This window comes from Phyllobates terribilis, unplaced genomic scaffold (genome assembly GCF_046119375.1).
Source record: "Phyllobates terribilis strain yellow unplaced genomic scaffold, ASM4611937v1 Scaffold_279__1_contigs__length_2497574, whole genome shotgun sequence".
NCBI lineage: Eukaryota > Metazoa > Chordata > Amphibia > Anura > Dendrobatidae > Phyllobates > Phyllobates terribilis.
Genome location: NW_027363039.1, coordinates 2,251,056 through 2,263,141, shown reverse-complemented (window position 1 = coordinate 2,263,141; position 12,086 = coordinate 2,251,056). Strand labels below are relative to the sequence as shown.

The 12,086-nt window shown below is 47.5% G+C and overlaps 1 protein-coding gene across 1 annotated transcript in view; it reads left to right on the top strand.

The window, feature by feature from the left end:
* The window catches only part of LOC141220281 (uncharacterized), a 131,449-nt gene that overhangs the window by 113,852 nt on the left and 5,511 nt on the right, over nt 1-12,086 (top strand). Inside the window, exons 1-8 of the mRNA XM_073666242.1 lie at nt 664-804; nt 2,340-2,483; nt 2,803-2,985; nt 3,758-3,881; nt 6,728-6,825; nt 6,904-6,982; nt 8,510-8,607; nt 8,729-8,846. Of these exons, the coding sequence (XP_073522343.1) occupies nt 2,397-2,483; nt 2,803-2,985; nt 3,758-3,881; nt 6,728-6,825; nt 6,904-6,982; nt 8,510-8,607; nt 8,729-8,846 (787 nt within the window). The 5' untranslated portion in view covers nt 664-804; nt 2,340-2,396. Of the gene's footprint in view, nt 805-2,339; nt 2,484-2,802; nt 2,986-3,757; nt 3,882-6,727; nt 6,826-6,903; nt 6,983-8,509; nt 8,608-8,728; nt 8,847-12,086 lie in introns of the transcript that reaches the window.

Here is a 12,086-nt window from a genome sequence, read left to right as displayed (position 1 = left end):
ATCACTATCTCCATCTCCTCTGGTGCTGGCATTGGCGGGAATCACACTGCACTCGGGTGGTATCTGAGTGCAGCGCGATGTTTCACACGCACCTGTAGATTATATGGATGCGTGCGATCCGATCGGAGCTGGAAAACAAAACGCCGCTGAGCAGAGAATCCGAGGATTACTGGGTACGGACGCAGTCTGGGGTTTTATCAGATTGAAGTGAGAGCGAGCCCTGACTGGGGAAACAGATGAACTTACTATAGATGTGGACCTGATGAGACTACTGGACTTACAGAACCTCCGGGAGCAGAGAAATCCTCATCACTGGAGAAAGCGGCCACTATGTGACGTCAGAGAGCGGAGGAGCCGGAGGAGCGACTGCGCCGGGATCATCTGCAGATCTGGGCGGGGCAATGACCCCTGAGGGGGAGGAGCTGCGGTGACGTCATCACTGTCACATGACCGCAGCCTCATCACAGCTCCTTCACCATTATAATAACTTTATAGTTTATAGAATCATTACAGTCTGTGAGGAAACACTGCGGAGCCAATCACCACCCGAAGCCCCGCCCCCTGATCACATGGCGGTGACGTCACCACAGGTCCTTCACCACTTCTCCTGAGCCCCGCCCCCTGATCACATGGCGGTGACGTCACCACAGGTCCTTCACATCTCATGAGCTCCGCCCTCTGATCACATGGCGGTGACGTCACCACAGGTCGTCCCGCTCTCAGTGCAGCAGCCCCGTCCTGGTTGTGCGCAGCTCTTGCTCTCTGGTATCAGCCAGCAGCAGGTTTCCGCTTCCCGCCATTCCGGTGAGATTACAGGGAGGGTTTGTGGTGAATCTGTGAGAGGAGAGTGTGGGGTGAGATCAGAGCTGTTCCTGTGGAGGCTCCTGCTCCATGTGACTGCGGCTCCTCAGTGTTGTATGGGGGATGTGCAGCGGCTCCTCCTCACCTCACCGCCCCCGCTGGAGGTGGAGTTACCACGGTGACCGTCCCCCGCTGGAGGTGGAGTTACCACGGTGACCGCCCCCCGCTGGAGGTGGAGTTACCACAGTGACCGCCCCCCGCTGGAGGTGGAGTAACCACGGTGACCGTCCTCCGCTGGAGGTGTAGTTACCACGGTGACCGCCCCCCGCTGGAGGTGGAGTTACCACGGTGACCGTCCCCCGCTGGAGGTGGAGTTACCACGGTGACCGCCCCCCGCTGGAGGTGGAGTTACCACGGTGACCGTCCTCCGCTGGAGGTGGAGTTACCACGGTGACCGTCCCCCGCTGGAGGTGGAGTTACCACGGTGACCGTCCCCGCTGGAGGTGGAGTTACCACGGTGACCGTCCTCCGCTGGAGGTGGAGTTACCACGGTGACCGTCCTCCGCTGGAGGTGGAGTTACCACGGTGACCGTCCTCCGCAGGAGGTGTAGTTACCACGGTGACCGTCCTCCGCTGGAGGTGGAGTTACCACGGTGACCGTCCCCCGCTGGAGGTGGAGTTACCACGGTGACCGTCCCCCGCTGGAGGTATAGCTACCACGGTGACCGTCCCTCGCTGGAGGTATAGCTACCACGGTGACCGTCCCTCGCTGGAGGTGTAGTTACCACGGTGACCGTCCCCCGCTGGATGTGTAGTTACCACAGTGACCGTCCCCTGCTGGAGGTGGAGTTACCACGGTGACCGTCCCCTGCTGGAGGTGGAGTTACCACGGTGACCGTCCCCCGCTGGAGGTGGAGTTACCACGGTGACCGTCCCCCGCTGGATGTGTAGTTACCACGGTGACCGTCCTCCGCTGGAGGTGTAGTTACCACGGTGACCGTCCTCTGCTAGAGGTATAGTTACCACGATGACCGTCCTCCGCTGGCAGTGTAGTTACCATGATGACCATCCTCCGCTGGCGGTGTAGTTACCACGTTGACTGTCCTCTGCTGGCAGTGTAGTTACCACGGTGACCGTCCTCCGCTGGCAGTGTAGTTACCACGATGACCGTCCTCCACTGGCGGTGTAGTTACCATGATGACCGTCCTCCGCTGATGGTGTAGTTACCACGGTGACCGTCCTCCGCTGGCGGTGTAGTTACCACGGTGACCGTCCTCCGCTGGCGGTGTAGTTACCACGGTGACCGTCCTCCGCTGGCGGTGTAGTTACCACGGTTACCGTCCTCCACTGGCAGTTACAACGGTGACCGACCTCCTACGAGGCTGATGATGAGCGGTCAGGTCGGTGGAGGAGGTCGCGGTGGAGTTTGTGGCTTTTCCTCCAGATTCTTCCTGATAAATGTCGGATATTTGGGGCAAAATTCAGTGATTGTCGTTATATCGTCCCCTGTGATCTCCATCTTCTCCTTTATCATGAAGACGCCGGCAGGACTAGATCCCTCCAGCTGATCCAGTGTTCATCCCTCCTTCTCCTGAATGACCCCCCCGAGGATGGACGAGGACGAGACCACCAGAAGATTATTACACTTCACCCTGGAGATCATCTCCCTGCTGAGCGGAGAGGTAACTCCTCTACATTTCTATCAGCTTTATTGTGTTATGTAACAAGTCCGACATCGGGAAGAGGAAATCCAGAAGAGGAAGAGAAGGATTCTTTACTGTAAGAGCAGTGATTGTGTGCAGCTCTCTGCCAGGAGGAGTTGTCATGAGGATTCCCTATAAGAGCTGTAGAGGGGCCTGGATGTCTGTCCTGAGTGTAATAATATTCCAGGTTATGGCCCCAGATTACTGGAGACGGTTATTGATCCCGGGATTTCTACTGATTGTCAGATCTGGAGTCGGTAAGGAATTCTTCTCCCTAAGTGTCTCTCTCCATACACAGGATTACACAATAGTGAGGAAGACACCGGGGGAGGGTGTGACTCCCATCATCCATATCCAAGAGTCAGGAGGGCGGAGCCCGGGCCCCATCACAGAGACTCCCCCGCACCCCCCGATACATGAGAGGAAGAAGAAGAAGATCCTAGAGCTCAGCAACAAGATGATTGAGCTGCTGAGCGGAGAGGTGACTGCTGGGACATTATACAGGACGGCACTGGAGGATTCTGGGTGATGACCGGAGAGGTGACTGCTGGAACATTATACAGGACAGCACTTGAGGATTCTGGGTGATGACCAGAGAGGTGACTGCTGGGACATTATACAAAACAGCACTGGAGGATTCTGGTTGATGACTGGAGCTGACTGCTGGTACATTATGCAATACAGCACTGGAGGATTCTGGGTGATGACTGGAGAGGTGACTGCTGGGACATTATACAGGACAGCACTGGAGGATTCTGGGTGATGAGCGTAGAGGTGACTGCTGGGAGATTATACAGGACAGCACTGGAGGATTCTGGGTGATGAGCGGAGAGGTGACTGCTGGGACATTATACAGGACAGCACTGGAGGATTCTGGGTGATGACTTGAGAGGTGACTGCTGGGACATTATACAGGACAGCACTGGAGGATTCTGGGTGATGAGAGGAGAGGTGACTGCTGGGACATTATACAGGACAGCACTGGAGGATTCTTTGTGATGACCGGAGAGGTGACTGCTGGGACATTATACAGGACAGCACTGGAGGATTTTGGGTTATGACTAGAGAGGTGACTGCTGGGACATTATAGAGGACAGCACTGGAGGATTGTGGGTGATGACCGGAGAGCTGACTGCTTGGACATTATACAGGACAGCACTGGAGGATTCTGGGTGATGAGCGGAGAGGTGACTTCTGGGACATTATGCATGACAGCACTGGAGGTTTCTGGGTGATGACGGTGTCGTTGTCAGGTTCCTATAAGGTGTCAGGACGTCGCTGTCTATCTCTCCATGGAGGAGTGGGAGTATCTAGAAGGACACCAGGATCGGTACCAGGAGGTGATGATGGAGGAGCTCCGGCCTCTGACATCACCAGGTGAGAGGAGACTCTTGTTGGCTCCGGTGGTCCGGTGGATGTGATGACTTCTCTCGGCCTCGTCCTATAATAGATGATTTTTCTCCAGACTTGCTCTGGTTTTCTCTACATTTTCTCACAGCTTTCATTCCCTGATTATTCTCTTCTGATCTGTGAGTCGCGGTTTCTCCGCTGTCGTCTTCATCAGTCTTGAGTCTTCGTCCTCGGCGGCTTCTTTCAGAAACTTTCACCTTCCTTAGAGCATCGGTCACATTTTGTCTGCAGATGTCCCAACTCTTCTGTCCATTCTCTCCTATGATTTCTTTCGGTACCGGAGTCTGATCGTTACTCAGCAGAGTCGGGGTTAATTTACTGATGATTTTTCACCTAATCTGCTGTTGCTTGTCCATACCTCTGAACTCTGTGTGGCATTGACCTGGTCTCTAATGTGAGCTGCTGTTAACCTGCGATTTCTGAGGCTGGTGACTCGGATAAACTTATCCTCAGAAGCAGAGGTGACTCTTGGTCTTCCTTTCCTGGGGCGGTCCTCATGTGAGCCAGTTTCTTTGTAGCGTTTGATGGTTTTTGCAACTGCACTTGGGGACACTTTCAAAGTTTGCCCAATTTTTCGGACTGACTGACCTTCATTTCTTAAAGTAATGATGGCCACTCGTTTTTCTTTATTCAGCTGCTTTTTTCTTGCCATAAAACGAATTCTAACAGTCTATTCAGTAGGACTATCAGCTGTGTATCCACCAGACTTCTGCACAACACAACTGATGGTCCCAACCCCATTTATAAGGCAAGAAATCCCACCTATTAAACCTGACAGGGCACACCTGTGAAGTGAAAACCATTTCCGGTGACTACCTCTTGAAGGTCATCAAGAGAATGCAAAGAGTGTGCAAAGCAGTCATCAAAGCAAAAGGTGGCTACTTAGAAGAACCTAGAATATAAGACATATTTTCAGTTGTTTCACACTTTTTTGTTAAGTATATAATTCCACATGTGGTAATTCATAGTTTTGATGCCTTCAGTGTGAATGTACAATTATCATAGTCATGAAAATACAGAAAAATCTTTAAATGAAAGGGGTGTCCAAACTTTTGGTCTGTACTGTATGTATATATTTTATTATTTGGCAAAATAATGTATGTGTGTGTGTATATACATATATATAATATATATATACACAGGGTGGTCCAAAAGTAGATGGACAGAAAGTGTAATAAGGTTATGAAGGGGGAGATTTATCAAACTTGGTGTAAAGTGAAACTGGCTGGAAAATTCTATTGAATCAAGTTGTTCCCCAGTTACATCCACAGCCTAATTCACATGACCTTTATTTCCAACAAGATGGGGCCCCTCCACATTATTCAAGAGTGGTCCGCGAGTATCTTGATGAAACATTTCCTAATAAATGGATTGGCTGAAGAGGCCCACTTGATTGGCCGGCACGTTCACCAGACTTGACCCCAATGGATTTTTCTTTTGGGGAGTACTCAAGGACAAAGTTTATAGTCGAAAACCAAAAAGTGTCAGTGATTTGAAAAATTACATAAGAGATGAATTTCAAGAAATTATTACCCAAAGAGACTTGTGCAAAAAAAGTTTGTTAAAGCGAAAGAGGCGACTTCAAAGCTGCGCAAATTGTAATGGAAAACAGTGTGAGCCCCTGCGCTGATAACATTTAAGGGCTTTTGTATTATTGTTCAGAATAAAATGTAATTGTCAATGTTCTGCTTGTGTTAGTAAATATCATTTTATATATAAATCAAAATAAATGTTATTATGTTCTGGCCACCTCATTTTGGACCACCCTGTATGTGTGTATGTATGTATGTGTATATACATATGTGTATGTGTGTGTATATATATATATATATTTTTATACAAAAACATTTGTTCTAATTTTGGGAGGCAAAGCAAAATTAATGGGAACTTCAATCTGAGATCCTGGTCTGGTGGTAATAATTGTAAGTCTCCCTTAAAGGGATGTTTGTTCAGAAGATTATGTATTATGGAGCTTTTCTGTGGAGTCTGACCAGACAATCTCTCCTTGGCTCCTCGTGTGCATCAGTAAGCGTCCATGACCCCGGTGCCTGCTCTCTAGTTGTCCTTTCTACACATTGATAGGTACTAACCGCTGTGTACCGGGTGCTCCCCACAACACCGTCCTTCCGGGTGCTGTGACTTCGTACGTTAGTCGTACATGTGCCTTTTTTCCACCTTTAGAGACAAACGCAGAACTTGCTGCTTATTTAAGTTTTTATACCGAGGCGGATGTTGAGATTTATCTCTATTTAAAGAAGAAGAAAAACACGGTAACCCGTCTTTTAATAGATCAGGTTCTCTCCTCTGAGTGATCCCAGAGGATCCTGTCCAGGAGGGAGGCCGTGTCCTCATGGTGACATCATGAGCTCTCAAAAATACAATCACTGGTAAATGGTCACCGTCCTTCCCCCAATCTCCATACAGTGAATTAGGAGAGAAGAAACCGATGGATGGAAATGTGGAGCTTTCTCCAGCTCCTCTGTGGTTCCATCCCTGGTGGAGATGAAACTTGGAGAAGTTGTGTTTCTTAGTACGGCTCCTTCATCTGACTGATGAGGGTCTTCTCTGTCCCTCTCCTCGGGGTCCTCTTCCTCCGAGTGCAGAGCAGAGAGCATTAGGCTTTGGCCTCGCTGATTATCACTTCATACTTGAGGCCACAATGTGTTGGGTCCTTGGTATCGGGGGTGAGGACCACAACAATGTAATTTATTCCCAGATACATAAACATAGAATTACCAGTTCTGAGAGCCTAGTCTCATATATAGACAGAAGATACAAGGCAGGTCATGTATTCAGTCTCTGTGTCTCCACAGATGGATCCAGGAGGAGAAATCCACCAGAGAGATGTCCCCGTCCTCTGTATCCCCAGGACTGTCCAGAGGAGAATCACAACATCCCGGAGGATCATCATGTAGATGACACTGAAGTCCCCACAACATCTGACCATGAAGTGATGGGACCTGAGCTCATCTTAAATTTTTCTTTTTAGGGTGAAGATCTGATTGATATTAAGGTTGAGGTTATACATGGAGCACAAAAGGTGACCGCCATATGGGCCGATCAGCAGGGTGAGGAGGGGAGACTGTCATGTCGGTTCTGTGGTCATCTACTACTACTCCCATCATCTCATGATCACATGACACAATCTACAGTGGCATGTAAAAGTTTGGGCACCCCTGGTCAAAATTACTGTTATTGTGACCAGTTGAAGATGAAATGATCTCTAAAAGACCTAAAGTTAAAGATGACACATTTCCTTTGTATTACCCTTGGACATTTGTGTGCTCAGATAACTTTGACCAATGATTCAGACCTTACTTGGCCTGTTAGGGTAAGGGCTCATTCCCTATCATCGTTAGGAAAGTCCAGCTTTATAAAAACCCTGCCTACTCTAACAATGTGCCAAAAAACAGCAGCCATGGCTTCTTCTAATCCACTGTCTAGCACTCTGAAAATGGTGGAGGCCCACAAAGCAGGAGAAGGCTATGAGCAAAGCGTTTTCAATTTGCCCTTTCCTCGGTTCAAAATGTAATAAAGAAATGGTAGTTAACAGAAACAGTGGAGGTCAAGATAAGGTCTGGAAGACCAAGCTAATTTTCAGTAGGATTGCTAGAGAGGCAAATCAGAACCCCCGCCTGACTGCAAAAGACCTTCAGAAAGATTTAGCAGACTCTGGAGTTGTGGTACATTGTTGTACTCTTCAGAGACACCTGCACAAATATGGCCTTCATGGAAGAGTCATCAGAAGAAAACCTCTCCTGCGACCTCACCATTAAATTCAGCGTCAGAAGTATGCAAAAGTACATCTAAGAAGGTCTGATGCATTTTGGAAACAAGCAATGATCAAAGTTGTGTGGAGAAAAAAGTGCACAAAATTTTGGGAAAAGAACATCTCGCCAACCATTAAGCATGGTGGTGGATCAATCATGCCTTGGGGTTGTGTTGCAGCCACTGGCACAGGGAACGGGTAGAGGGAAGAATGGATTCCATGAAATTTCAGCAAATTCTTGATGCAAACATAACACCATCTGCAAAAAAGCTGGAGGTGAAAAGAGGATGGCAAATGATAATGATACTAAACACACGTCAAAAGGCGCAAGCTGAAGGTTTTACAATGGCCCTCATAGTCCCCTGATTTGAACATCATTGAAAATCTGTGGCTAGACCTCAAAATAGCAGAGAATGCAAGACGACCCAAGAATCTCACAGAACTGGAAGAATTCTCCAAAGAAGAATGAATGAATGAAAATCCCTCAATCAAGAATTGAAAGACTATAGTCTGCTACAAAAAGCATTTACAAGCTGTGATACTTTCAAAAGGGGGCGCTACTAGCTACTAACCTTGCCGGGTGCCAGAACTTTTGCATTTGCCCATTTTCCCTTATTGAATTTTTTTTTAAATGTAAAAGATGAAAATATATATAATTTATTATTTATTGTTTTGCCTAAAATACAAAGGAAATGTCATCTGTAACTTTAGGCCGTTTAGAGATTATTTCATCTTCAATTTAACTGTTCACAATAACAGTAATTTTGACCATTGGTGCCCAAACTTTTACATGTCACTGTATTCCGTCACTATGTGTTTCCTACAGATGGACTCGTGGAAAGAAATCCACCAGAGAGATGTCCCTGTCCTCTGTATCCCCAGGACTGTCCAGAGGAGAATCACAACATCCCGGAGAGTCATCAGGTAGACGGTGCTGAGCCCTGTACCGGATCTGTATATGGGGAACATTTCTGATCGAGGTCATAGATGTCACAGATTTTGGTGGTTTCTTGTATTGTGCTGATTGTTACATCTGATATATCAGGAGGAAGATCCAACTAAGAATAAAGTGAAGGACGAGACAGAAGAAGAAGCGATGACGAGGAGGGATCAGCCGTGTGTGAGTGACGTGAAGGAGAAGATTCCGGGAGATGTTTCCACAGGTGTGTAATAATGACCGGCGTGTGACGATGATGACTGGCGTATGACAATGATGATTGGCATGTGACTATGATTAGCGGTGAGTGATGATGATGACTGGCGTATGACGATGATGATTGGCATGTGACTATGATTAGCGGCGTGTGATGATGATGACTGGCGTATTACGATGATGATTGGCATGTGACTATGATTAGCGGCTTGTGATGATGATGACTGGCGTATGACGATGATGATTGGCATGTGACTGATTAGCGGCGTGTGATGATGATGACAGGCGTATGACGATGATTATTGGCATGTGACTATGATTAGCGGCGTATGATGATGATGACTGGCGTATGACGATGATGATTGACATGTGATTATGATTAGCGGCGTGTGATGTTGATGACTGGCGTATGACGATGATGACTGGCATGTGACCATGATTAGTGGCGTGTGATGATGATGACTGGCGTATGATGATGATGATTGGCATGTGACTATGATTAGCGGCGTGTGATGATGATGACTGGCGTATGACGATGATGATTGGCATGTGACTATAATTAGCGGCGAGTGATGATGACTGGCGTATGACGATGATGATTGGCATGTGACTATGATTAGCGGCGTGTGATGATGATGACTGGCGTATGACTATGATGATTGGCATGTGACTATGATTAGCGGCATGTGATGATGATGACTGGCGTATGACGATGATGATTGGCATGTGACTATGATTAGCGGCGTGTGATGATGATGACTGGCTTATGACGATGATTGGCATGTGACTATGATTAGCGGCGTGTGATGATGATGACTGGCGTATGACTATGATGATTGGCATGTGACTATGATTAGCGGCTTGTGATGATGATGACTGGCGTATGACGATGATGACTGGCATGTGACTATGATTAGCGGCGTGTCATGATGATGACTGGCGTATGACGATGATGATTGGCATGTGACTATGATTAGCGGCTTGTGATGATGATGACTGGCGTATGATGATGATGACTGGCATGTGACTATGATTAGCGGCTTGTGATGATGATGATTGGCATGTGACTATGATTAGCGGCGTGTGATGATGATGACTGGCGTATGACGATGATGATTGGCATGTGACTATGATTAGCGGCGTGTGATGATGATGACTGGCGTATGGCGATGATGATTGGCATGTGACTATGATTAGCGGCGTGTGATGATGATGACTGGCGTATGACGATGATGACTGGCATGTGACTATGATTAGCGGCGTGTGATGATGATGACTGGCGTATGATGATGATGACTGGCATGTGACTATGATTAGCGGCGTGTGATGATGATGACTGGCGTATGACGATGATGATTGGCATGTGACTATGATTAGCGGTGTGTGATGATGAAGACTGGCGTGTGACGATGATGATTGGCATGTGACTATGATTAGCGGCACCTGACGATGACCGGTGTGTGATATTGTATGAAGTCTCCGGTGCAGTGAAGCTTTATCCGCCGTCCACATCACAGCAGAAGCGTCCGGTGATGGCGCGGCTGCTCTTGTACAGAGTCCGGTTGCGCACCGATGAATAACTGGGCCGCATTCACACCTCTTCTTAATGATTTAATAAGCACATTTTTAATTTTCCTAATTGTGTTTTTTAATATTACTTCCATCTTTTACTTCCATATTATTCTTACACAAGTCTCATGCTGCCATATAAATGACTGAGCTTGCGATTCGGACAGAACCCCGGGGGAAGATTCCGTATAATGAGGCGCTGTGGACGCCGTCTGGCCTATGATCCAGTGATGTCCATCTTTTTCAGCGTGCATAAAAGCGCAGTCGACCAGAGGGTAGACGGAGTCCGGTGTAACTCTGCTGCCTCATTATTCTGAATGGATCCCTCGGGGGTGTCATCTGAATCATGTATTTTGTAGATTTAGATGGAAACCCCGATGTACAGTGGGTACGGAAAGTATTCAGACACCTTTACATTTTTCACTCTTTGTTTCATTGCAGCTATTCGGTAAGTTCTAAAAAGTTCATTTTTTTCTCATTATAGTACACTCTGCACCCCATCTTGACTGAAAAAAAACAAGAAATGTAGAAATTTTTGTAAATTTATTTAAAAAAAAACCAACTGAAATATCACATGGTCATAAGTATTCAGACCCTTTGCTCAGTATTGAGTAAAAGCCCCTTTTGAGCTAGTACAGCCATGAGTCTTCTTGGGAATGATGCAACAAGTTTTTCACCCCTGGATTTGGGGATCCTCGGCCATTCCTCCTTGCAGATCCTCTCCAGTTCCATCAGGTTGGATGGTGAACGTTGGTGGACAGCCATTTTCAGGTCTCTCCAGAGATGCTCAATTGGGTTTAGGTCAGGGCTCTGGCTGGGCCAGTCAAGAATGGCCACAGAGTTGTTCTGAAGCCAATCCTTTGTCATTTTAGCTGTGTGCTTAGGGTCGTTGTCTTGTTGGAAGGTGAACCTTCGGCCAAGTCTGAGGTCCAGAGCACTCTGGTCGAGGTTTTCATCCAGGACTTCTCTGTACTTGGCTACTTTCTTGTTTCCTTCAGTTGCAACCAGTCATCCTGTCCCTGCAGCTGAAAAATACCCCCATAGCATGATGCTGCCTCCACCATGTTTTACTGTTGGGATTGTATTAGGCAGGTCAGGAGCAGTGCCTGGTTTTCTCCACACATACCGCTTAGAATTATCACCAAAAAGTTCTATCTTCGTCTCATCAGACCAGAGAATCTTATTTCTCATAGTCTGTGAGTCGTTCATGTGTTTTTGAGCAAACTCTATGCGGGCTTTCATATGTCTTGCACTGAGTAGAGGCTTCCATCTGGCCACTCTGCCATAAAGGCCCGACTGCTGGAGGGCTGCAGTGATCGTTGACTTTTGTGGAACTTTCTCCCATCTCCCTACTGCATCTCTGGAGCTCAGCCACAGTGATCTTCAGGTTTATCTTTACCTCTCTCACCAAGGCTATTCTCCCACGATTGCTCAGTTTGGCTGGATGTCCAGGTCTAGGAAGACTTCTGGTGGTCCCAAACTTCTTCCATTTAAGGATTATGAAGGCCACTGTGCTCTTAGGAACCTTGAGTGATGCAGAAATTCTTTTGTAACCTTGGCCAGATCTGTGCCTTGCCACAATTCTGTCTCTGAGCTTCTTGGGCAGTTCCTTTGAGCTCATGATTCTCATTTGGTCTGACATGCACTGTGAGCTGTGAGGTCTTATATAGACAGGTGTGTG